The sequence below is a fragment of the Hydra viridissima genome, unplaced genomic scaffold, assembly GCF_058129835.1.
Source record: "Hydra viridissima isolate aposymbiotic clone 2 unplaced genomic scaffold, HvirCarnegie_v1 scaffold_7, whole genome shotgun sequence".
NCBI lineage: Eukaryota > Metazoa > Cnidaria > Hydrozoa > Anthoathecata > Hydridae > Hydra > Hydra viridissima.
The window spans coordinates 1,474,968-1,502,539 of NW_028324306.1; the positions used below are offsets into that span (position 1 = coordinate 1,474,968).

A 27,572-nucleotide genomic window follows, 5' to 3' on the forward strand; every position below is an offset into this window, starting at 1 on the left:
ACCATATGGCGAAGAAATAATCATCGAAAAATTAGAATATGTTAAGTACCTTTAGAAGCAACTCGGTGCGCGCTGCCGCAATTTAGTACAAATAATCAAGGTGAGCCTACTCAATGACAGAAAAAGTTAAATGGGGTAAGCAAATAAGGTAAGCAAAGGGGCAAAGCAAATATTCAGTGAATTTCATAAACAATTTTCAAAGATATTTTGGAATGGCCATTAGAGAAAATGAGTTGTTATACCCAATGAAGAGAATCGTTTGAGCAACCTTATTTCATCACATTGATATTTACAAATCGAACGCCATCAATTTTATGGTCAATCTTGAAATAGTTGGTACTTGTAGCAGGTAGACAAGCTGAATAATCAAAAGAGATACAAATCAACGTTGAGCATACTGTTGCCAATCAAAGCTGTACTTCTCCCGACTTTCTTGATCTAACAAGCAATGAGCTGCTTACCAAATGTCTTTATGGACAAACTAAAACATCGATGCTGAATTCAATTATACAGAAAAAAAAAAATCCCCAAAACACAACTTTGTTTGGAGATAGGGATTTCATTAGTAGTTTAAACAGTTTAAAAAAAAAGGTGCTTCTGGGATTTCCAAAGTTTTTGATCAAAAGCTTTCTGTTAGATCTTTTGTGATGAACGCGTTAAATGAGGAAAATGATGAACGAATCAGAAGCTTGAGGAGAAAATCTATCAAACAGAGAAATGAAACAGCAGAAAGCTTTTTGAAATTTTTTAAAAATGGCTTAGAAAAACAACCAGTAAACTCTGTTGTTGGTTGGAAGTTAAATAAAAAATCTTTTTTTTTTTTTTGCTATCTGTTAGTTTTTATTATGCACGCTTATCCAAAATACCTCAAGATTAAAAAGCTTAGTTTTACAATTAAATTTTCAGGACTCATTCTACTTACGTGCAGGAGTTGTTCTACTTTTAAGTTCTAATGTAATTTAGTTTATGAGAAATTTCTACTATGCCCATAAAATGACATCTGCAGCTGATGGAATCTTCAGCTGATGGAATCTTCAGCTGATGGAATCTTCAGCTGATGGAATCTTCAGCTGATGGAATCTTCAGCTGATGGAATCTTCAGCTGATGGAATCTTCAGCTGATGGAATCTTCAGCTGAAGAATCTTCAGCTGATGGAATCTGCAGCTGATGGAATCTGCAGCTGATGGAATCTGGTAAATTTATTTGATCTCTAAAAGTATTTATACTTAGTTAATGAGATGTAATTCCTACATAGCTACGAGATCTTTGCGATGATAAAGTGTCAGAAATATTCAGTCATGAGATATTGCATTCTGTATTTATTATTTTTTTTTAAAAAAAAAAGGCTTAACGGATAAGCTAGGGGTTGTTTTTTTTTTTGTTTTTTTTATTGTAAAAAGACTTCACGGCTTGGGAAAACTTTTTTTTTTAATTTAATTAAAAATTTTTGTTTCTTAGTTTTGATGTTCATAATTAGTTTTAATGTTATTTTTTTATATAACACCTCAAATATTGCTAAATCAGGTCTAGTTTTTTAGTTGCAGACCGAGCTCTCTAGATGGTGTCAGAGAACTAAATGTCCTTATGACTGCTAGCGCGAGTGGTTGTGTAATGGAGGCTCTTTTCCAGGTGACGGTCAGCAGGAGGGTTTGTGTATTGCTATTTCTATAAACATTTTAAAATTATCTATAAACAGTATTTAAAATATATTTCTGAAGTTATATTCATCATTATAAGTTTTTTACAGGCAAATAAATTAGCTTTCATATTTCATAAAAAGGAATAGAAAGTGTAAAGACAGTCCTAATAGATTCTGCTATGTGTGTGGGAAGGTAACATTTAGTGACGAGCAATCCACCGTAACTCCGTTAGTAAAGTCCTTTCACCATGCATACTTTTGGAATAAGTCTGGGCGATCAAGGCAAAAGCTTTTGTATGACCAATCTTCAAGGTAAGATTATCAAAAAAAAAATTTTTATAAATCCAAAAAAAATTTTGTAAATCCAAAAAATATTCAAAGAAATCCAAAAAAAATATTCAAAGAAATCTTTTGGTAGCCTATTAAAATTCTAATTATGTATAAAATTTGTGGGTTTTCCTTGTACAAAAGTTCTGTTAAAGTTATGGAAAAAGGGTCGAGCGTATTAAAAATATGTAAATCAAGTCTGTGAAACCTTTTTTTCAGGTATCAATAAGAACAACATGCACATTGTTCTTTATTCTAATATTCATTACACCAATACCACACAGTCAAGGAGTTCTAGTTCCTTCTCCACCTGAAAAAACCTAGTTTGAAGAGAATATGGAAGGTATAGAAGTGGAAGGCATTGACACATCTATAAACATGAGCCTTCATCTAGTGTGACTTTGCCAAGACTACTCACTCAAAATAAATCAATGGCTTGACCAGAGCTTCGGTCTTTCTAAAGAGAACGCACAGTTTAATACTTTTAAAGAAACTTAACACTTTTGGTTCAGAAAGATTTTTGGTTCAGAGAAGAAATGTTTTGAAGGTTTTTTGCAGTTGATTCTTCTAGCTCTTTGGTATACTGTAATAATGTAAAAGGCTTAATTGCCACTTTGCGTTCCTTAACAACCAAAAGAATAGGGGATTTTTATTGATTCTTCTAGTAGCAAGCTTAAAGGTAGTACTCTTACATATTGGTAATAAAATGGCACTTGCGCCAATTGGTCATTCGGTTCTTTAACAGAAAACTACAAGAATATGAAAATATTAGTTAATGCAATTAATTACTCTAACCACAATCGGCTAATAGGTGACCTCAAGATAAAACACATTTCATAAGTTATTTCTTGTCATAACAAAAATCTTTGACACCCCTGGGTAACTTTTTAGAAATGAAATTGTATTCCTTTTGATACATTTTGTTGACATGTTGGCACACTATACTCAAATTGTCAAATATTTCAAGAAATGCTTTTTCCTAGTACCAATGGCAGAAAGATGTAGTACATATTAATTCTCCCTTCCCCCAAAAAACTAGACCAAAGCCTTACTTTTTTTTTTTTTTTAAAAAATAAAAAAAAAAAAAAAAAAATTTAGAAACTACGTTAGTCAATGTGCAAGCTTTATAAATAGCTTCACATTTTTTATTTCAGGTTGTGTGCCTTCTACTTGGCATGCAAGGGGGCTACAAAAAAAAAATCCTTGCTTCTTAAGTCTATGGTATAGTCGGGTGGATAGTAGCCATGACTAGGGGGATTCAAAATTAGCAGCTACAATCCAGTAGACGAACCTCCAATCTCTCCATAAAATGTTTTACTACCTCCTCTACATATAAAACTTGGCCAGATGAAGAACTTTGTAAAAGAGCTGAATAAAGAAAGTCATGCTTTAAGAATCTACAGCAAAAGCTCCCACAGGTCAGTGATGCCAAGTTGCATGCAGGCATATTTGATTTTCATATTTGATTTTCATATTTGATTTTCATATTTGATTTTCATATTTGATTTTCATATTTGATTTTCATATTTGATTTTCATATTTGATTTTCATATTTGATTTTCATATTTGATTTTCATATTTGATTTTCATATTTGATTTTCATATTTGATTTTCATATTTGATTTTCATATTTGATTTTCATATTTGATTTTCATATTTGATTTTCATATTTGATTTTCATATTTGATTTTCATATTTGATTTTCATATTTGACTTTCATATTTGATTTTCATATTTGATTTTCATATTTGATAGACTTCAAACAAGATTTTTGTTAAAGGACAAAAGCTTGACATCACAATCGAAGCCATTTTAAAAAATGCATGGTAAGCGTTTAGTACAGTAATCGACGGTTCTGACGTCACAGAATTCTGGGGAATAAAAGAAGCTCAGAATGTCTCACATATCAATGAGCTTGTTAAAAACTTCAAAAAACTGGGAGCTGGAATGCTAATAAAAATGCATTTTCTCCAGTCACATCTTGGCTATTTTCCAGAAAACTGCGAAGATTATAGCGAGGAACAAGGGGAAAAGATTTCACCAAGACATAAAAACGATGAAGACCCAGATATCAAGGACGCTGGGACATGTTAGCTGACTATTGTTGATGTTTTAAACGCAACGAACTAATATTGCTTCACTAGCGGAAGTCATCAAGAAGTCAACAGGGGAAGCCAAGAACTAATAAACTTACCCAAGACTGTAAAGAATCTCCTCGGGAAATCAGATTTTATACATTCTTGGGTAAGTTCTTAGGTTGTTAGTAAGTTTTAAGTTAAAAAAAAAATTAAGTTAACTCACAATTTTTTTTACAAATAATTACAATGTATTAAATAACTTCGATGAAAAGGACAGATTTCTTGAAAAATGTTTTTCTAAAAACAATGGGTGTGCTGTATATCAAAAGCTAAACCTGATTAAGCAACACGAATGGGATATTCAGATTTAGAAGATTAATTTCGCTAGGTATGACCTACGAAACCCCCAGGAACAGAAATTTTCAAACGTAGGCCAGTGTTAGCTACGTTTGTCATTAAAGCTTGGAGATCGGCTATGGTACTATCTTAATGCCACTTTACACGGTAACTAAAAAAATTAAAAGCATAAAATTCGATATCATTACCCAAAAGTAACATAATAATGCATTTAGAATCAGATTTTTATGGGGAATTTATTTTTAATGATTAAAAACCTTTAAATTAAAAGGTTGTTCGATTATTTGAAAAGTATCTCAGTTCTTGATAAGTTTTTGGATTTCTTTGTCAAGAGGCAAAAATTAAAAAAGAAAAGTTTTAACTTTTTCTCTCATGTAGCTTTCATAGAGGCTACTGTGAGGAGGGAGAACTAAAATAAAAACGATGATTGATAAAAAAAAAACGTACACAAGATGATTCACTAACTCTTCACATAAATAAGTAATAAAGCGTTAGAAGAAAAGTTAAATACGACTGGGAATAGACGTAAACACGGAGACGCATAGACGATAAAGTGTAAGAATAAAAGTTAAAATTCGGGAAAGACGTAAACATGAAGACGCATAAACAATAAAGCGTAAGAAAAATTAAATACAACTGGGAAAAGATGTAAACGCGAAGACCTGCCGCATAAATAAAAGATGAATAGGTATCGCAACCTAAAAACAATCAAAAACTATAAAAACTCAAAAAAATAAAGGAGAGAGGGATTAAAGATAGAGATTAGAGCGGCTGATGAGTACGGCCGTCTCTTTAGAAGGAGAGAAGAAGAAAAGAAGACGAAGTTTTAAAGAGAAAGTTTTAAGAAAGTTTTAAGAAGAATTTTAAAAAGAGAGAGAACTTTGTGATGAGAAAAGTACTTTGTAATAAAAAGAAGATATAAAAAAAGAGGAGTAATTCATATAAACAGTATTGAACACTGCAAGAAGCGTAAGAGATTATTATTTGTATTATAAAAAAGTTATAAAAATAAGAGTGCTTCCACCCTCGTGGTCTTCTACGGTTTTTTAATTATACAGAGTTTAGTAAAAAATGTACTATACTTATAAATCACCTTATAGCCATCATACAACTAACAAGCACCACAAAAGCAAATCAAACTACACGTAGTAAAAGATTTTGGTTTAGTAACAGAAGATTTTACAGTTTGAACGATGAATTTCTAAATTGCGTTTAAAATATAAGAACTTAAATTTGAATTTTTAAAAATGCTTCAGAAGTTGATTCTTATTTCAGTTACAAGGGAGTCTTTTGTAAAAGTTACTAAGTCAAATATTTCCTAAAGTAGAGATAACATCGAAATTTTTGAAATGTAGTGTGAGGGTGGAAGAATATAATTCAAATATATTTTAAGTCATCATTTATATTTTCGACCAATCCAATTTTTTTTACCAATCCACCAACCCTTTTTTTTTTTTATTGAACTCGAATACTAAATCGTCTGTTTTAGCCTTACTTAATCTTTTTCTTGACAGAGCACATATAGATAGTGGTGTAAACTAATGAAAAGATAGGGTTCTTAGGGTCGCACATTACTTCATACCTATTTGCTGAAGTACATCTAACTTTTTGCATTCTTTTTTCAAAACATAATAATGATTTTAAAACATAATAGTCTTTAAAATGCAATATATAAAATTCAGACATTTGCAAAAGCTCCAAATTCTACATATCGAATGATTTTGTGACTCTTTTTAATATGCCTCCGATTCCATCTCATGAAGATGTACCATGGTTGGTTGCAAGAATATTCAATGAGTACTTTTAAATAAAAAATATCGACGCATTGATCTTGAGAGTTTTTTTTTTTTTTTTTTTTTTCATCAGTCAGCACAACCGTTTGAAAAATACTCCATTTTCTTTTTCTGTGCCATTTCGTTTTTGATAAAATTTACAATAACACTTTGTACTTCATGGATCATTTTAACAGCCCTGGGTTTCCTTTCATCAGAGATTTTTCAAAAAGACATGGTTTTCGAGAGAAATGTCTTTAAATTGATTTATTTGTCATAATTCATATCATGCTCATATAATTTCATGGTACAGGTTATTCAGTTTTTTTTAGCACTAAATCTTGTTTTAATCAACTAGTTTTAGTTAGACTAAAAAGTTAGTCGACTAAATTTAGTTAAACTAAAATGTTAGTCGGCTAATTTTAGTTAGACTAAAAACTATCCTTAACTCCCACCCCTAATTATTTTACTGTACACAATATTGGCATAAAGGTGATTAACTAACTCTGCAGTTGCTTCATTTAACATATTTTCACATTTTATTTTTTGGAATTCTAAGTACCTAATTCTTGGAATTCTAAGTAATCCTTGTTCTTGGAATTCTAAGTAATCCTTGTTCTTTTTAATACTTTTCTTGATACTTTGTGCTTTGGTACAAGAAAAACTTCACACTTTAATTATACTTTGCAATGCACGTGCTAACTTAAAACAATTATAACTGTGTTTGGACTGTTGTTTGTCTTTCATAAGCTGGATCAATATGAAAAAATTATTAGATTGTTTGAATAATTATTTTCTTCTATAGCTATATTGTTTTATCTTTGAAAAATTTTATTGGATTCGAGTGAGCAGCTCTAAGTTATCAATTCTTTACATCATTCTTGTTGCTTCACGTTTTTGAGATCTTCTAGATGATCTATTTGCATGATCTCCTTGCATGAATTTAATGATCTCCTGGCACGACGCTAATTGATGAAACGCCATAAGTTGCAAGTAACGAGTTAAGACTTATTTCTAAATCTTCAGGATGTTCATTTTTATAAATCTTCAGGATGTTCATTTTTATATTCGCCAGAAAATTCATGTAGAGATGGGTCAATCACATTATTGAAATTAATGATTTCCGATTTTTCTTTTGGACATGATATGCACCACAGATATCTTTTGTAATCTCCATCAATCCAAATTCACATGTGAAATGCGCTGGCCTATCTCCAATGGGTAAGTGCATTTCACTTGAAAGTTTTTCAAATCTTTTCAGTAATAAGTAAACTTATGGCAATAATTTTCAAACTTTTCTGTTTCATTTTAAGTTCTCCAGCTCAGTAATCATTTGTTGTCATCAATTTCAGTAATTTCAACGGACTCCTCCTATAAATGGCGTAGCTATGCAACTGTTTATTAATTGAACAATCTTCAAGATAAAACTGTCCACTTTAAAAGATCTTTTGCCATTACACTATATTCAGATCTTTTGCCATTACACTGAATTACTTCCTTTAAGCCAGGGTTGTTTGTACAACACTCCTTAACCATGCTGATTTTTATCTGGCGTTTTGTTTTTTATACCCCCTGATGTTTTATGTTTCAATGAAAAATGAACTTGCGGAAGAGGCTAATACTAAAAGTTGAATATTTCCTAAAGTATAGATAAAGGCATCATAATTTTTTAAAAAATGGAATTTGCTAAAGCTGCTTTAAGGAAAAAGTTTAAAAAAATCTTTTTTTTCAACCCCTATTGGGTGAACAAAAAGATCACGTTGTTGTTGCTTGACGATGATGGCAAAATTTACTAAAAAGGTTATTATAACATTATTGATTATTGTAACAACGTCTACTGTCAAAGATCAGCATATTAAGAATGATTAGCAACCTTAAAGTTATGGAAGCGGAGTTTTTAGATGGGATATACACAACAACATTGAAGGAATCCTATAAAATGAAAGATCTTATTTGAGCGTTTTCTGGGAACTGAAAGTCATTGAAATTTTTGAAGGAAAATGAAAAGGTTTTACCACGTATATCTTCTTATAACAGCTGACCCAAACAGAAGCATTATGCTTTTGTATGTCAAACTAAGACTGTTGGAAAACTTCTTAAAAACTTTAGACTACGACGGCGAACTAATGAAAATGATAAAATGACGTATACGACGTATAAAAATGATGTATACGACGGCAAAAAAGTCAAAGTTAATGGATAAACTCCCGTTACTTGAAAGCCACTCATAATGTTCCTCGGAGTAATAGTATTCATTATGTTCCTTGGAGTTATAGCATTGGGAAGTGCTATTCTTACTACACCATGTTCATCATAGATAGTCATAGGTCGTTTGTTTACAGTTATCCACGCATCACAGATTGAGTTAGCAAACTTTTTAAAAGGACCATAAACACTTCTATCCAATGGTTTATGCTTATGGCTACAGTGTGCTAGAAAGGATAGAAGTGTGATCCCTTTTTCAATGCAAAAATCAAGAGCTGGTGCATCAAGATGAGAGCTGTGGTTGTCAATCTAAACTAGACAAGGACGGTTGTTTGAGCAACGTGTGTGAGTGGCAAAATGTTTGATATATTTAAGAAAATTTTTGTCTGTCATTCAGCCTGAGGAATGGGCTGATCCATCAGACCCTATAGGTCTATCACGAATAAAGTGGGGCTTAAAGTTAATTCTCGGAAAGATAAATATGGGGGCACACAATTGCCAATCGCATTAACCGCCAAAGCCATAGTCACTAATGCTCCTCTTTCGGAAGATACTACTAGAACTATCTGGGGAAAGCCTCTATATAATAAGTGACAATAAATACACAGAGTTTTATCTATCTTTAGAAATTTTATGTAGAGAGAAATAAGAATAATAATAAGATTAATAAACATAAAAAATGTATTTTTGCTCACAAGTCTGGTTTCTGTGAAAAAAAAAAAAAAAAATCTACACGAATGACTAAGTTTAACAAGTAAATGTAGATAAAGATATGATTGTTTAATGCAAACGGAGTTGTGCTCAACATTTAGCAACATGTGTAGTTTTAAAGCTCAACGAACCATTATTTTCTTTTTAATTAATTTCTACTTTTAAACTTTTATAAGTTTCGTTTGATTTTCATTTACCAGCGCATATTTTGCCACCTCTACAACAGCGCAATGAACATTAAAATCTGACAGACCTTTTGTGGTATAACGCACCTTTGTTTCTTTTTAAACCATGTAAACGTGAGTTCGATCTTTTCTCGATTTTGGCGCCGAAAACATTACACAAAACTTGAAGAAAAGCGGTTCATCTTCTAAGAAAAAACTTAATCTAATTCTGTAAAAAAAAAAAAATAAATGTGATTATTTTTCATGAACTAAAATATCTATCAAATGAATATTATAATGACTAATTGTATCTTGCTAATAGGATTAATTTATTACTTTGATATGTTATGTGTTTAAAAGGACCAAAAAAAAAAGATTTTCTCCATCCTATTCTATCGTGATTTCTCATTTTTTACAAGACAATAGAAGAGAATAAAACAAGAAACTAAACATCTGAAAATTTTAACTTTGAATGTAAAAAACAGTTACAAATATTTTCTATTAAAACCCTTTAGGACTAGAAAGCTTTTTCATAGAAACTGTTACAATAAATCGAAATTCAAAATATAAATTAAAGATATATAACGCACAAAAAGAAAGATATTTAATACACAAAAGCTAAGAAAACACCATTTTTACGTATCACGCAACATTTCGCGAGGTTAGAATTATTTTGTTCTATCTCCTATTTTAAAAGCTGGGAGAAAATGAGTTATTATATTTAGTAAGTAATAATTACTTCTAAAATGCGTTCTATTTTACTAGTTTTTTTCTAAATAATTTGTTTAAACAAATTATTTAAAGCATAAGCTATTATTTCTTAAAAAATTAAAGCTAAAATTTTAAATAATTTTTACTTTAAGAAAAAAATCAAAAACTTTCTCCCAACGTTTAAACTTGGAGATAGAACAAAATAATTCTAACCTCGCGATTTAATAGCAACAACTTATTTTTAATAACGTAAAAATCAAAAGGGAAGATTTTACTGTGTTCGGATGGAACCCCTACCGCCTTAATTGGGAAAAATTTCTATAACTTTTACAGACTCAGTATGAATGGGCCACTAGGGCCTTTGGTAATACAATAATGTTAGGTAATAAAAGCGTAATTTTTTTTTCAGACCCACAGGCCAACTTACCCCAATTATGGAATAAATTGGCCCAAGGAACATCACCTTAAATAAATCATTGTAAAAATAGTTACTAACTTACAAAGCTTTTGAAAATATTTTTTTCCATTGTATATACGGAACATTCGTAATTTCGAACAAAATAAGTCCCTAGAGTTTGCCTTAAGAAAGTCTTTTAAGTCATGGCGTTTTTTTCGGACCCTCTTATTTCGAACATTTTTCCGATCTTACGACAAAAATGCCATCTTTTGATTCGAACTTTTGAGGGAAAATGGGTAAAAATATAACAACTAAAGTTAGAACTTTAATTTAATATAGATCATTCCTACTGTTTTATAAAACTTGAAATAGTTAAAAGAAATTTGAATGTTTGAAAGAATTTCGAATATCTAAAACGATTTTTTATAAACCTTCAGTTATTTTGAACTTCCGCTTTCATTGAACCAAAGCTTAGATCCCAAGTGAATTCGAAACAGCTGACTTTTATTGTAGTTTTACCAACCTCCCATAAAGAAACAAAACATGAAAAGCAGAAAACTTAGGAATTAAAGAAAATAAAACGGGCCAACGTGTCTAAAACTACTATACACTGGTGCAACAAAGATATTCTGAAAAACTATGTACATAATTCTCACTCAACTCGATTTTTAAAAATTATTTACGTATTTTTAGACAAAAGATTTTACAAAAGATTTTTTTTGCAAAAATCTCACGGATTTTTTTTATTATAGATTTGGAGCCAGATAAAGATGTTATTTTATTGCTTATGCCTAGATAAATTGTCAGACTTTGTAGAGTTTAACAAAGATATTCATCCTAAGCAACAAAAGAAAGACATCTGTCATTTTTCTGTTTGTACGCGTTAAATACCGACGAAGGCGCAGAGTTCCAGGGCGCTACTATTGACATGCGGCATTTTTTCATCAGAGCATGATGTCCTAAACGGAAAATGCAAAATTTGATTTGTTTTTAGGATTCACTATAAGTCGAGGGAGAAAATGGTTTTGTTCGCATGAAGATTGTCCTGTTGTTGAACTTAGCATTAAATTTTAGCATATATAAAAAAGGCACGCGCGAGAGCAACTGCACGAAAGATGTTTGAATTTCACAGATAGAACGTAAAACCTAAAATCTGACGTGTCTAAAACGCATTTCAAAAAATATAACATACATGATTTATAACCACGTAGATTTAACCACGTAGATTTATGAGTATATATGTCATTATATGACTTAGAGTATATTGTATGTTTAAGTATATACTGTAATTTCTTAATCTTGCAATCGCGATCTGCAGATGTACTACCGCTTGCTGTGTTTATGCCTAATTGAGCCTGGTAAAGTGAAACCTAGAAGTACCCCTTTCCATAAATGGATTTTGCTTTAAAAAACAAGTGTTAAAATATAAATTATGATTTTGCTGGAAGAAAATTAAAAAAAAAAAAAAAAAAAAAAAAGTAATTGACGGAGTTATTTTATTGATTTCTATCTAAATTTTATGACCAAAACAACAAAAAGTGGATGTTTGGTCGAAATTTCGAACGGAATATTTTTCATCGGGATTTCTTATTACAATAGAATATTTCGTGAACACCCTCCATAATAATACAAACAAAACTGTCTCTTGAACCATCTGACATCAATGGCTTGCATATGTTCTCAACCGATAAAACTCACAAATACCTAAAAACTTAAACAAAGATCACTTTTTGTCGTTATTTGTTTTTCCTATAAAGTTTTAATCAATTATTTATTCCCTTCCAAATAAAAAATTTAAAACAACCAAAAAAAAACCTACCCCCTATTTGTGTTTTGGACACGTGATTGTGAAATTCTCGTTAAATGTGCAACCTGTAAAATTCAAAAGGTTTTTCATTTCAGATATTGAACTGTTTACACGATTAAAATATTTTAAAACTAAGAGTAACGACATGTTGATTGAAAAAATTTCCATCATCCGAAAGTAATCTCCATCATCTGGAAATAACCTCCATCATCCAAAAGAATTTTTAAAAAACTCATGATTCTGATGACGTGAATGCAAAATGACATATTGAAAAATTGCAAAGATAAATTCTAGACATTTAAATATTACCTTCGTAAATATCTATATTTTCAGTTATATTTTAAAGAATCGAATGAGAATACAATAGCAAATGCTTTGAAATATTTTAAGAAGAACTGTTGAGGCTACAAATTGGTCAAACAAGGTTGATATGATGTTTATTCTAGAACTATTAATTGCATCTTTCCATTTTAACAAAAAGATGAGGAGAATTTAATAGTCCTGTATGTAAAAAATAAAACATGATTTTCAACAATTTTCATGACAGCCATCTTAAATACTTTAAAGTATGGATACATGATAATAAAAACTTAAATCATTGTCTATAACTGTAAACTATCATTTAATGCAGTAATCACAATCTCCTCAAGATTTATGGCAAATCATCCCGGTTTTCAAAAAAGCTTCTACAAACTGTGATCTAAACTGTACTAAAACAATGAGTGATAGTCATTTAAATGAACTAGTTAATGAACTTACATATAATGAAGAAGTTTAAAAAATCTTCTGAAGGGGTGTCATATGGTATAATAGATACTAAACACATGCTTAACCATGAAACACCACAGCTTTTGAACTAAGGAGTTGATAGGAATGCAAGTGGGTGTTTGCTGGAAAGAGTGAAGGTTTTACATGAACGTCCTACAAAATCATTGTGAATTTGCCTCTTTATCAGACCATCAGATACAAAAGGTGATCAAGTAAATCATAGTTTACACCATCATTATCATCAATTTACACCAAAATTGTTCTTTAAGAAGTAAGGTGTTTAACACATCATTTTAGAGTTATCATCCCTTAAGTCTTAAAACATGAATGTGATGCTGTTCATTATGCAACAGTTTATCAGTGTAAAGTTTTACTCAAATGAGTTGCTGATGGCCACAGCTACATGGACACTTACAAGTTTTAATATTATAACTATTAACATTTTTATGAAAATTAGTTAATCAAATTTACTTGGTTTTAAATGCTTCTGTTTTTTAATTTATATTTGTTTATTGGTTCAAATGCATTGAGACTATGAAAAGCTCAATCTGCACCTACATTAGGTCTAGTATTTTTGCTCGTGACCTGAAAAGCAATAGGGCAAGTATACACTGAAAACTGATTGTATAGTAAAAATTACTTCTTAAAATCAGTTTTCAGTGCATTCTTGCCATAGAATGGATTAAATGTTTCAAATTATATTGTCTTAAGCCTTCGCCATTTATCTTCATAATGTAAACCTTAGAAGATACAAGAAACCAAAATTCAATTATCAAGATTAAAAGGTACATTTTACACCTACATTTTAAGGTAAAAGTATCTGTAAAAGTAATAATAGTAAAATACAACATAATTACAAAAACTAAAAACCTCTTTGACGAGCACAGATGTAATGATAACCATCACGACATTGTTTTGAACAGCATTCTAATGTTGCACCAAGTTGTGAACACAAACTGCATTTCTAAAAAAAGGAACTTTAATTATGCTAATAAGAAAACAATTACATAAAAAAAAAGTTATATTTAAAATTTGTATTATCATTAAAGTTATGATTTTTTTCTCCAAGAATCATCTCTTTAGTTTAAACAGACAGGCAGGTATATAATTTTAACTACTAATAGTATAAGGCATGGGGGGAGCCAGAATAATGTGTTGAGATATATTCCTGAAATCAGGGGTCCCTATTAATAAATAGGTGTTGAATTTTTGAAATAATATTAGAAAAACTTTGTTACAAAAAATTTAATGAAAAAAGGGTTTTGCATTAAATTATACAAGTCTAAAACATAGATATAAAGGGGCATAGGTAGATGAACTAAATAGATTAAGTAAAAACCATCCATTTTCAATTAAATGGGAGACCAGTCTCCAAGTTATTAGAAAGAAATGGAAATGGAAATAAATTCAAAGATGGCGCTTAAGAATGGGAAATAAGTTAAGGAATACACTTGGAATGGAAACAAACAAAGGATTTAAAATTTAGAACCTAATTTTATGTCAAAACAAACTTTATGAAAAATGTACTGTTTTAGCAGCATGTTGTAATGCATCACCAACACCACAAAGTAGTTGATTTGCTAAACATATTGTTGATGTCCAGATGGCGCAATCTCGGTGTAACCATACTTCCATTGTATCATCACTTTCCTTAATATTAATTTTATAAGGTCCAAATAAAACATCAAGGTCACCAATATTTCCAGGTTTTCCACACATTGTACATTCCCATTTTGTTCTATGAAGTGCTTTAAATACTTCAACTTCCACTGTGTTGTCCAACTGAAAGTTTGATTCATCGTAAGCAGATTTTAATCTTACTTTATTTAAATCAATAATAGGATTACATTGTGGTTTGGCTTTTGGTTTTTTTAAATGTTCAGGTAAGACTTCGGGCTCAAATGCTATTTTTGTTTTCTTTTTACGCTTCTTCCTATGCTTAATGCGCTCTTTTCCACACATTTGTAACTTTTTTTTATCTGACTGCTCAGCAATACTTACACTAACTGAATTATTTTCTTCATCGGCTTTTATACTTGTCACCAATTTACCATTAGTATCATCTGGTTGCACATTTTCTGAATGTTCTTCTAAATTTATACCTGCCACTTTAGGATGTAGCTGAGAGTTTGAGTGTTCAACCACGTCTGAAACTTTACAATTGTCATCAGACTGCAATCTATTCATTTGTAAATCAACATTAGATTGATTAACTGGTTCCTTTATTGTTTCTACGCAACTACTTGGAAAAAAATACCTGTTTTTCTTTTCTTTTACTGTTTCAGTTTTTTCTCTTTTAACCTCTGTTTGAAAAACAAAATCATCAAATTTCTTTGGCCTGGCTCGTTTTCTTGGCTCCTCTGCTTGATTTTTTTGCTTATTAACTTGATTTGGCTGGGTTTTTTTACCTAAAAGATTGCTATCAATTGCTTCTCGATTTTTAAGTTCTTTATTTATTGCTTCATTTTTTAAAATAAAAGAATGAGCAGAGCTCTCAATTTTTACTTCCTCTTTTTTAGAAATCTTTGGAACATTTTTGTTAAAACGTTTCATTTGATTTTCAATTTCAAGTTTTGCAAGTTCTCTTAAAGCTTCTTCTCCAGATACCTTGCTTGAGATAATTGCTTTCCTTATTTCTTCAACTTCATCTACTTCTTCGTAACTTTGAGTTTTGGTGGTGTTGTTACCATTAGATAATTGAAATTTATTTTGATTGGTATTCTTTGATAAAGATGACAAGTTAGATTTAACTGGCAATGTATTATTACCAGCATTTTTATGTTGCATCAACTCAAATTTCAACTGAAAAACCTTTTGAGAATCATTTTTAATTTGAGTATTGTCGTAACTAGCTGAATTATTCACTTCTACTAGTTTAGAGGCTTTATTAACTGCATTTTTATATGATGTCTTTTGGCTCTTTAAAGAATCCAAGTTATTGATATGGGAACTGTTTAATGCTGGATTGACTCTAGCTGTGTTCATCTGGATGCCATCGTTTACTTTATTATTACTAAAAGAATTATTGCAACTTTGGTTAGTATTAGAGTCATGAACTGCACTATTCTGTACCTGACACTGGCTCACAATACCAAGAGTTTTGGTAACACTTAAGTTTGAGACTTTAGATTTAGGTATGTTATTAGCAGAAACATTTGATGCTAGTGGTGCTGTTCCACTACCATACAGTTGAGGTACATGTGAATTACTTGGTGAAAGTTTTGAATTTTTCTGCTTTGAAAAAGAGAACTTGTTAGCAATAGGACCATTAAGATTACTTGCAATGTTACTATTGGAGTCAGACTTTTTTGAGACAATACCAGACTGCTTGTGTTTTGGAAGTATGGGAGATATTAAAGGTAGATTAATTTTTAGATTAGATTTGTTGACATTTTGTGCTATTTCTGGCTCTGGACACTTAATAGTGTTGGTTATATCTGTATTTTTATTTTCTATAGAATGTTCGTTTGAGACTTGTAATCGATCATTGTTTTTTGTCCAGTTAGATTTTAAGTCCTTTTCAGAATCTAAAAGTTCAGCAGAAGTATTTTTTTCTGATAGTTCTTCTTGTATAATATCAGTTGAATTGAGCACAGCTTCAGTTGAGATGAGCGGATTCTTACCTTCAACCAAATTGAAGCTGTTAGCAGCAGCAGTTGAATTGTTACCCAAAACATCTGGTAAAAGAATAGCGTTTGAAACAATTTCTTCCAAAGGTATTGACACATCACTCACAATTGATACACTAGACATATCAATTTCTGGTATATCTAGAGTATCTATTGGAAGTTGTAATTCTGGTTCAATAGTTTGAGATAAAGCATTATAGAGGACAGGATCAAGCTGAACATTCTTTAACTGCTCAGGTGTCATATTAGCAAGTAGATTAGCAAGCTCTGCTAAGCTTCCAACAGCTATTATTCCTTCGTTTTCATTTACTCTAATCACTTCTTCATTTTTATCACTCATTTTTGTAAGAGGATCTAAAAAACATATGGCTAATAAATATAGCATAAATATATTCCTTATTTTTTTACTTACATATACACCATGAGAAAAAGCTTGTTAATCTGAAGTTAACACAAAGCGACAACAATGATTTACAGTTAGATTTAGATATACACACACAAACGCTAACGCTGAATGAAATTACTAGAGAAACCAATGTAGTTATATAAAATTACTAATGTAGTTACATATACATATGTAAAACAAACATGTTTGCAATATTGTAATGCCCTTAGTTTTAATTAAAAACAAAAAATAAAAATAAAAAAAACAACACCAAAACAAATAATAATAAAAAAAGTTAAAGTCTGAAATGTTCGATAAGAAAAAATAGTTTTAGAAAATACAACTCGGCATAAAGGTCTTAATTTTTTTTTAGCGCGTCTGATTAACCGTTTCAAAGTGATTCATAATTCCAATTTTCGGCGAAAAATGATTTTTAAAAATGTGCCATTATCTTTGCATTATTATGCAATATTGTTGCATCGAGAGCACTAAGTCTTTTTTGTTGTTGATTTTTTGTTGTTTTTCTTGGGGAGGGGGTTATTTTATTTTACCAAATTGAAAATAAAAAAAATAAAAAAAAAATAAAAAAGTCTTTGAAAGATAAATAACTTGTACTGCTTAAAATTTAGGAGATATTTTAGCTGTGAACTAAAGAAGTTCAACAAAAGTTTTTTCATTGAAACATATGCAACTATTTTCTTAAAAACATGGAACGTGGTAGTATAACAAATTCCCACTTCTAGTTCTCTTTTTATCTTTTAACTTATAAGGTTAAAAAACATTTATAATCAATACTTAATATTGAATATAAAAGTTTTTAAACCTCATAAGTTAAAAAACTTTTATATTCAGTATTAAGGAGGGGGGGGGGGGGTTTAGGGGTTTAGGACCCACAGGGGGTGAAAGTTTAAGTCAACAATATGGCAACTCTCAGTTTCTTCAGTGAATAATTCAATTTTTGAATAGCAAAAGTTGAATGTATTTTAAATATGGGCTGTTAGAATTTTAGAAACTGCTTAGATAGGGACATGGGGCATAAAAAAAGGTTGGAAAACACTGATGTAACCCATCATCTTCAAATCTGATGAGCTCATCATTTTTTAAAAAGTAAAAACAATTTATTGATCAGCCTCGTTATCAGGAAAAAAACTAAACTTTTTATTCAAAACATAACTTCTGTTTTTCTTCAAAACTTGTCATAAATTTAAAAATAAAAGTAGATCAGCGACCCAGGGTTGGTGTGTGCTAACCGTTACTAATATGAAGATTAATTTGAATGCACTCTTTGACAATAAATAAACTACTCACCTTTAAGGTGGTCCTATACCATTAAAAATGGAAAATATCAAATTTTTTTTTTTACATAATTTTGTACAAAATTTATATTAGTTTAAGATTTTTTAATAATTTTAAATAAATTCAGAGCACAAGTTGGTATATTTTTAATTTTAAACAAAGTGCTGAAATTGTTTTCCGTAGTTACGCCCCTAGCAACGGCAAATCAAAAGTTTTTACCCACTGCTAAAATGAATGTTTGAAAATGTTACCAATGGATTTTTAAAGTATAGTTTGGCAAATTGACGTTATTGTGATGTTATTTTGATGCTTTTTATTTTCTATTTATTTTCTTATTTTCATTTTTCTCAGTTTTTAATTTTTGCCTATTTTTAGTCACCGTTTCCAGAATAAAATTTCCTAGGTTTTACAGTTAGACCTAAAAATTTCCCAAGTTATTCGTTTAAATTTGATTTACAACCTGAACTAAAATGAAAGTTTTTTACTTTGCATTTTTTGAAATTTTGGTCTAAGAACTAACATAACTATAGTCACTTTTTGATATAAATGGTCTTTTATCTATAAAATACAAACTACTCAATAAATTTTATTGATTTTAGTTCAAATTGATCTTCATAGTAATACAAAACTTTTTGTAAAATTTTATTCAATAAGTAAATATGGTTTAAAAGTTATTAAGGAAACAGTAATTGGGGTATTTCGGGTTCCAACATGGTTTATTAACCCCGTAAAATTCTTTTTTTTTATTTTTTTTATTTTTTTATACCTGGACATCCTATTATATGCAGTAAAAAGTGTTTTAAGGTCAAGCGTCAACGACACAAGTTTGATGATATAGGACCACCTTAAAAGATATTGCATTCAAAAAGTTGAAACTTTCCATTCCAAATCTGATCACTCTAAATTTTCCTTGTAGATGCTTATTTTCAAACAGGTTGGTAGAAAAAATATTGTTTTAGCAGAGAATGTTATATGAGCCTGCTCCTAAAAACCTTAGTAAAGTAAAATCCGTACAATTTAAGGCTTTCCGTCTTTTCAGAATGAATAGAAAATTTGAACGGTTTAGATAGCGGTGAGATAATACAGGAAGGAAGAGGGGTTCTATGAAACTAACTTTTTATAAACAAGGTATGATTAAGTAAACCCGAATGAGGGTTTAAAGAATAAAACACAACATCCTCACAGAAGTACGTTATCTGAATTACGTTATCCATCCTTTAGAATGTTAAAGCTCTAAGTCTAAAGGTAGTAAGTAAAGGTGTTCTCCAGCTGAGAGTGTCGGTCCTACGTTTCTAGATTTGATATATTGAAAGGATTCTGCATCTTACTTGAGGGAAATCAAGAATTTTTTTTAAAAAAGAAAAAGATTTCTGATGAGGAATGGTGAAGGATCTATGATGAAGGATGAATGATGAAGGATGAATGATGAAGGATGAGTGATGAATAATTAATGATTTTTTCCTCTGATGAAGAGGAAAAAATACACTTAATGTAATTGAGATTTAAAGAAGAGCCAAGCCTGCTAGAGGATATCCTCAAAGAAATATTTGGAAATTTAAATGATAGGAAAGCAGCTAGAAGAGGGTTTACAAACCAATCAAAATATTTTAAAATTTTACAAGGGTTGACACGTTGAAGCCACAATTGGCCAATAACACTTCTCTAGAGGCGCATATTCCACATATAATATCCTGACAGAAAATTTTCTGAATTATTGCCAGGTAACATCAAACCGAATTCTAATCCTTTATAACTTTAACGTGATATCTTGCCCTGTTCATAAACTTCTGAAATGTCAAGTGTCAAGTTAAGGAATTTTTTCAGCTACGTACATGCAACAAAAAACTTCTTCAGCTACATCGATAAAATAAAAAAAAAATACAAAATAAAAGAACTAAAAATGCAAAATATCAAAGTTAAATATGAAATTATTACCAACATGTAATAATACGAAATAACAATTTTAAAAAATAAGATTTTTCTTTTTAAAATGGTTCATTCTTTAGATGAAAAACTATTTATATCATTGTTTATTTATATTCATAACATTTGCATTATTTTTTCATTTATTTCGCATTATTCAACACTCACACAGGCACGCAGAGAACTTTATTAAAAAGTTTTATTTCTTTATTCTCACCGAAAAGCACAAATCAAATCTAATTGAACTTGATTCGTAAAAACAAATCGCACAAACATAAAGACAAGAAAACTTTACAGATTTTTTTCAGTGGGAAAATTTGAAATGATTTCTTCATGGCCAAATTCAATAGAAAGAATTATCAAGTAGCATAATGCTTTTGGCCACTTGTGGAACGTATAAAATTTTTGATGATAGCCAGAGATAATTTTTGATGATAGCCAGCATGATGAAAAACAGATTTTATCCTTAGGTCCAAGAATCTGTTCTTAAAGTCACTCTATCATTTCTACCTAAAAAGTTACGCTTAATTTATTCTTTATATCTATAACTATTTTCTTTATGTTGATGTTCATTTTATAATTTCTTATTTTTGTATATGTGTATATACGTATGTATATGTGAATACATTATAAAACTATTTGGCCTATATTTTAACTCTTTTAAAACTCTGTTTTATAAGTGTTACTTTTAAATTTTTGTAAAGTTCTACTTTTATTATGTGACTAGTTTATTTCTTATGTTTTTCTCTTGTCTTTTCTTTGAGATTTTATGCATAGTTCTTCTTCTATTAGAGATTTCGGTGAGACCAAAGGAAGGAAAACCTGCTCCTCTTCAATTGTTTTGAATGTTGCTCACAACAGACCAGGAAAATTTTCCAGCGCAACGTTGAACACATCACGCTCAAATTTTTTTGATGCTTTTTCGTGCTGCAGTTTTGTGGTGGAAAATAAATGTCTTCCACGAAAAAACTTTTCTCACGTTCTCTTCTCAACAAGCTTTTCATCAAAGTTCAAGTTCTTTGCTCTTTTTATTACCTTCTCCAAAATATAGTTCCAAGACGAGCGAATTTGAAATATGTGTTGAAATCTTAAAATTTCGCTCAAACATCTGCGGATTTACTAAATGTTATTGTTGATCACTTTTGTTACTGAAAACATATCTTTTTAAGAATCTTTTAACGATCTTTTTGGAATTAACTTTATGATGATTTTTATGATAAATATTACAATGAATCAACTCAAGATGGTAGTACAGCAGACTTTAAACTTAGTTTTTATTTATCTAGTCAATATTTTTTTTTGTTTAACAGTCTTAATTAATAACTCATAATATAACTATAATTCATAATTACAAATCATAGCTATAATTTTTGAAATGGAAATACCCAAAATATCAGAAAAGTGTAAATCCGGTTTTTTGGAGTAAAAAAAGCATCTTTGTGAGAAGATATGTTAACACCAACGGTAAGCAACCATTGTAAACATCAACAACAAACACCCATAATACCGATAATAAATACCGGTATCATATCTTACCGATGATAAATACTCATAATAAACACCATGATCAGCACACAAAATAAACACCCATAATAAACACCCATAAAAAAGCTAAAAAATTGAAGAAAAATATTTGCATAAAATCTATGTATGTATAGTTAGACAATAACTTACAATTTACTAAACACTATATTGGGTTGGCAAATAGGTAATTTCGGTTTTATGGAATGAAAAAAACTCATGCATTTAAATACAAAGAATCATTTTTAATCAATTATATATTTCCCATTTTGTTCAATGACCTTTTGCCATCTTTCTTGCCATCTTCATGATTTCACGCTCGTAGACTTTTTGATCCTCATCAACAAAAAAAACTGAACCACATGTGATTTAAGATCATCATCTTCTGTGAACGATTCAAAAAGTCCTGCAAACTTCGAAACAAATGTTAATCAGATGGTGCCGGATCAGGGCTGTATGGAGGATGTGACATCACTTCCCCCCAAGCTCCAATAAGTTTCCACGGTTGCTAAAGACGTGAATGGTCTTGCATTATCATGGTGGATAAATAAACATAAAGTTTAATAAACAAAAATATGTACTAAAACTACGGATATATTCGGAAGACATTGGCATACTTAAGGAAAATCTCTTTTTCCTACACCAAAACTTAAATTAGGCATCTCATTTGTAACCACATAGCAATATCATGTAGATAACTATTTACATTTTTATTTTATTAGAGAGATTGTAAGATTGTAACTTCTCTGAATTCAAACATTACAAATTTAACATGATTTTCTACAGATACTCCACGTAAACTTTATGGTCAACAAAGATGGACGTTACTCCAAATAAACGTTCTAAAACTAAAACTTTATTAAATTATACTGGTAAAAATAAGAGAGAAAAAATAAGGGAAAAATTGCTAGAATATGTGGAGTTGCACACCGTTGGAAAAGTTATTAAACTGCATTAAGAAACTGGGACACTTTCACCCTAGAGAAAAGATTGCTGTGGACGCAAACACCTGACCAATGCAAGAGATTTTTTCCTTTTTTTTTCTTTTCTGGAGCCCAAAAAAACACGTGTGCATTTAAAGTGTGATCTTGCGATGAGTATGATTGGTGTGAGCTCGAGAATTATTAAATGACACCTAAAGAAGCATTTGTTAACACTGGCCATGAAGAAGAAACGTCTGGCATGGGTTAAACAAGACAGACACTGGACAAAGGAAAATTAGACATCAAGGCTAGAAATCATACTTCTACTTTCTAATTGTAATTTCATGGCAAAACTTTAGTTGGTCAATTATTTAATGGTCAAGATGGAACTATCCAACTAGACAATTGCCTTTCCTGCACAACAACAAATATCCACAAAATCCTTTACAACCCCTAAAAAACGGAATTAGAGAATATGTTAGGTTCATCGCGGATACAATTTTTGCTCCACTCATTGAGGCACATATTGTACAAACAATTATCTATCAAAAAAAATCATGATTCAAAAAAGGGAAAGAATCTGTTTTTTACAAAAAGAAGTCTCTACACCGCATGATCTCTACATTTTCAAGCATTTTATTAAGATAAATCTAGTTTGATGCCAAAAGTTCTTGCGCAAACAGTAGACAATATCCTATGACTCGGAAAGTATCAAAACGTACAATCATAACTTGCAATTTAATTGGAAATTCAATGAATTTCGGTTTCCCTTTTCCATAATCTTTGACAACGCAATATGTTTTTTATGGGTAATATTACCCAACAGGCAGTAAATTTCAGCCCAATTAAACCTAAATCTAAAAACATACCTACAAAGGACATGAACAATAAAACGGCAGACGGCAAAATTTCAATATTATTATTGCATTGAAACACAGCCAACGGAACAAAAGAAATCCCTTTTAAAAAATTTTTGATTAAAAACAGCACATGTTTTAGAATCAATATAATGTTAAGTATCTTCACGAATGTTCTTGATGCTATTCAAGAAATCAAAGAACTTCAAGTAAAACAAGACGATGGGAACGTTTTACAAGGTCATGGAAGACAATTAGGCTTCGCGTTAGAGTTTCTCGCAAAAGTGGTCATAAACATCTGGTCCTGATAATCAGTTCGATTATCAGGACCATATGTTCTTCAAAACACGAAAGTTCCAGGACTAGTTTAAGAAATTTCTTTCATAGCACAGTATTTTCTTCAGTTTCATGAACAAAGCCCTTATTGAAATTGACAAAAATTGATATAAAGATATATAAAAATGAACAAAGTCTTATTAAAATTTGCTGTTCTAAATCAAAAGAGTCTACTCCGTTAATACCATTCTAATAGCTGTTAAAATGTTCAATACAAAAGTTATCGATGCACCCAACTCATTGAATAATTACGAGGAACTAACTTAACAGTGCAGACATGTGATATGGTGGGATTACCAGGGAGAGTAGAGGAAATGCATTCTTATCCAGACCATTCACACGCTGAACACAACCATGGTAATGGTACTAATATTTTTCTTAAATTTGCGGCTCTCCACATTCAACCCAGAATACCAAAAGGATTGATTTTGGGATGTATTTCCAACAAGGGAAAAATGTTGGTGAAACAAGAAGTCGAAAAAGAAAAAAGAGTGAGCATGAAGACAGATCAATAAAAACGTGCTGCTATTGCCGATGGTTTTGATAGAGTTATGGTTCTCTGAACATGTTTTGTCAACAATAATAAGTACTTCCTTTTTTCTGAAGATTCGTGAAAAAAACAATTTTTAAGTTTTTTTTCTTACTTAAAATGCAAAAAAAAATTTTATTTAAAAAATCAAATTTATCTTTTAATTTTGATTTCACCTTGAATTTGTATTTAGCTGACTTTCATCAAAGCATATATATATATATATATATATATATATATATATATATATATATATATATATATATATATATATATATATATATATATATATATATATATATATATATTTTAAGCCAGAACTAGTGATTTCATACTAACTTTTTCATTTTTATATCAGTTATTTTTAGGGTTCGGACTGTCTGCGCAGATCTGCGCAGATATGCGCAGACAGTGTAATTTGTCTGCGCCGACGTCTGCGCACACGTCGGCGCCGACAAATTACACTGTCTGCGCACACGTCGGCGCCGACAAAATTTACTGCCTTGCAGTCGATTTTTTGAAATCAAGAAAAAAAAGTTTTCAACTTGTTTTAAGTAATATTTTAACTTTATTATAAATTCAGTGATTAGTAACAATAAGAGTTTTCAAAGATTCTTACAGTAGTAAAAAAATATAATGCTGGCGCCTATTCGGTGATTTCTTGACATTCAGTTTCATTGAGAATTGCACCTTCTTCAAGAATGTAATCAGTCTTGTTATTTGTGTCCATCAGCACGCTATTAGTATACAAGAATACCAGCTTTTCAACTCTCTCATTCGTAAGACGATTTCTTAGTCGCGAGTGAATAAATCGAAAGGTCGACCAAGCTCTTTCTGCTGTAGCCAATGAGCAGATCATTTCGTTAATAGGCTTAGCAATTTCGTAAAGAGCAGGATATTTATCGCGACCGATAATGCTCCAATAATTTCGCGCGTTCATCTTGAATATTGTTTCCTTTCTTCTCTCAGGCAGCGCAGCCATTTCTCCATGAGCAAATCAATTCATCCTCAGCAGTGTCAGCAATTTCAGGTTTGATCTTTTTGGCGAATTCAACTGTAGCAGTGATAAAATCGGTTTTATCTTCATTCAAATATAAACCTTGTGCGACATTTTTGGGCGTTAATATGAAAGCAATTCCAATACCTGGTGTAAAGAGAAAATTGAGGCGAGATTGCACTTTTTGTTGTATGTCTTTATCGTCCATATATGAATTGTACATTTGACCAAAGTAATCATACACGAGAGACAATGGAGCTTCATCACTTTCTAGCTTTCCGATCACGTTGGAAGGAAATTCAATGCTTTTGACAAGCATAGAGAGACGGTCCCAAAATGGGTTAGATTTTATCAATGCCATAACATCAGTAGATGTATTGTTTGGTTGAATTTCCTTCAGTAATGTACTTTCTTCGTCTACCAACTTAATAAGAACGTACTTTGATAGCTGGAGACTGCTCATTGATTTATAATAACTAAACTATCGTGTAGATACAGGCATGGACAATGAAAGAGAAATATTTGCTGTAATTCGTCTTTCATCAAACTTTGCTTTCACAATGTGATGATTTTTCACATATTTGATGATTTTCTCAGTATCTTTGGCTGTTTTTGTGGCCTCAGTTGTAGAAACTATGTCCTTCACAAGCAAGTTGACTCCATGAGCTTCGCATCCGCTAGCCGAGATGTGTGGATATTTGTCCTCGATGATCCTCTACGCTGATTTCATAACAGGAGCGTTGTCGCTTATAAAACTGATAAATTTTTGTGAGCCAATCTTCTCAATAACTTGTAAGATTGCCGCGGCAACTGCAGATGAATTTTGAATGATTCAAAATGTATTTATCGAGGTGTAAAAAAAGGCTTCTGATTGGGCGCTTTATAATACAAAAATTCACTATGTGATCGCCTCTTATGTTCGTCCAGCCGTCAGACATCAGTGTTAAGTTTGTTTCAGATTTCAAAATTTCAATTACAGAAGTAGAACATTTTGTGTATTGTTTATCGAGCAGAGATCCTGATAAGGCTTTAGCATTCGGGATGACAGATGCGTACGATGGATTGAGCGACTTAACGAAATCCTTAAAGGCCTCCGATTCGACTAAACGAAATGATATACCGTAGGGTAAAAGAAATTAGCAAGCTTCATGTCGATATCATTTTTGAGCTCTTTATTAATTGGTGGATGTACACGCTGCGTCGGTGAATCAGACGTAGACGGAAGTTGCTGAGAATCATTGATAAGATATGACGATTCATAGTTACGCTTAGAAAACAATTTTTTTTCCTTGACACTGGCGTTTGGACATGTTGATATTTTATGCGCTGCAAGACGTTCCTTTGACCATTGAACAGTTTTGTTACATGCTAAACAAGTGCCAGAACGCTTCTCTCGATCAAAATTTGTCAAATAATTCGAAATTTTGATGTTTTCCATTTTAAACGTTTTGAATGACGAAAAAACACGATTTCTTGATTCTAAACCACTTTAAGTTGTAGTAAGAAACACTTACAAAAGTTTATATCGATTGATTATATGTAGCTCGAACCAAAAAGAAACAGATAAGTAATGAAAAACTCGTAAAAAGTAGATAATTATGCAAAAATAATTTCAGACATTTGATTCAGATATTTAAATTTTTCGTTTCCGTTAAAGTGTCTGCGCAGATGTCGGCGCCGACGTCTTCGCTGATATGTGCATATTTTCGTCTGCGCAGATCTGCGCAGACACATTTTCCGAACCCTAGTTATTTTTTATATCAGTTATTTTTTATATCAGTTATTTTTATATTAGTTATTTTTATATTAATTATTTTTATATTAGTTATTTAATTTTATGTGACGTTTCAAGAATTTTGTTTACTTTTCTATTATTATTTTTGTGAATGTTTGAGTGATATTTCAGAAACTGATATCGCAAAGTATATAATTATAAATAATTCATGATGGTCTTTATTTATACGTATATTATTAAAGTCGAAGAAAATTTACTAAAGAAAGAAAAAGGGAATCTCGTTTTACTCCGCCGCTCCGTCTTGTAATACAACCGACATGTTAACTTGAACCGCATCCCCATCAGCGCGCTACGAGGAAAACTACAAGCAACAATATTGTTATCACCCAACCCTCTTTTCATCGGACTTAAAGAACAAAATCAAGGAATAATAATTTTTGTGTAACAGTAAAGTTAAACAAGGACGTCCAATAGAAAATATAAGTAAGATTCCATTCGTAACTA

General features: G+C 30.8%; 1 protein-coding gene and 2 pseudogenes across 5 annotated transcripts; all 3 read right to left on the minus strand.

The window, feature by feature from the left end:
- Nucleotides 1-8,244: 8,244 nt before the first annotated feature.
- Nucleotides 8,245-8,903, minus strand: LOC149885540 (uncharacterized; annotated as a pseudogene).
- Nucleotides 8,904-10,971: 2,068 nt separating this feature from the next.
- LOC145184086 (uncharacterized) lies at nt 10,972-16,949 on the minus strand. 5 transcript variants are annotated; one of them, XM_090092239.1, is made up of 5 exons: nt 15,195-16,949; nt 14,465-15,116; nt 13,808-13,901; nt 12,182-12,234; nt 11,845-12,066 (listed from the first exon to the last, which is right to left on the minus strand). In XM_090092239.1, the coding sequence occupies exons 1-4, from the start codon at nt 16,904-16,906 to the stop codon at nt 12,185-12,187; spliced, it is 2,508 nt and encodes an 835-aa protein (XP_089948365.1). In that variant the 5' UTR covers nt 16,907-16,949; the 3' UTR covers nt 11,845-12,066; nt 12,182-12,184. The 5 variants fall into 5 exon arrangements, with proteins under 5 accessions (XP_089948362.1, XP_089948365.1, XP_089948364.1 ...); XM_090092238.1 differs by having other exon boundaries at nt 11,845-12,073; XM_090092236.1 differs by lacking the exon at nt 11,845-12,066 and adding an exon at nt 10,972-11,321 and having other exon boundaries at nt 14,465-16,949.
- Nucleotides 16,950-24,982: 8,033 nt separating this feature from the next.
- LOC149885541 (uncharacterized) lies at nt 24,983-25,796 on the minus strand (annotated as a pseudogene).
- Between the last annotated feature and the right edge of the window lie 1,776 nt (nt 25,797-27,572).

Bases quoted from the DNA above. Each gene is read 5' to 3' on its own strand.
- LOC145184086 (XM_090092236.1), bottom strand. From the start codon at position 16,906: ATGAGTGATAAAAATGAAGAAGTGATTAGAGTAAATGAAAACGAAGGA. The intron at 13,902-14,464 runs GTACATTTTTCA...TCCTTTTTTTAG, and splicing joins TACAACATGCTGCTAAAACA to AAATGCAGTTTGTGTTCACA. The intron at 12,235-13,807 runs GTTTTTAGTTTT...TGAATTTTACAG, and splicing joins CATCTGTGCTCGTCAAAGAG to GTTGCACATTTAACGAGAAT.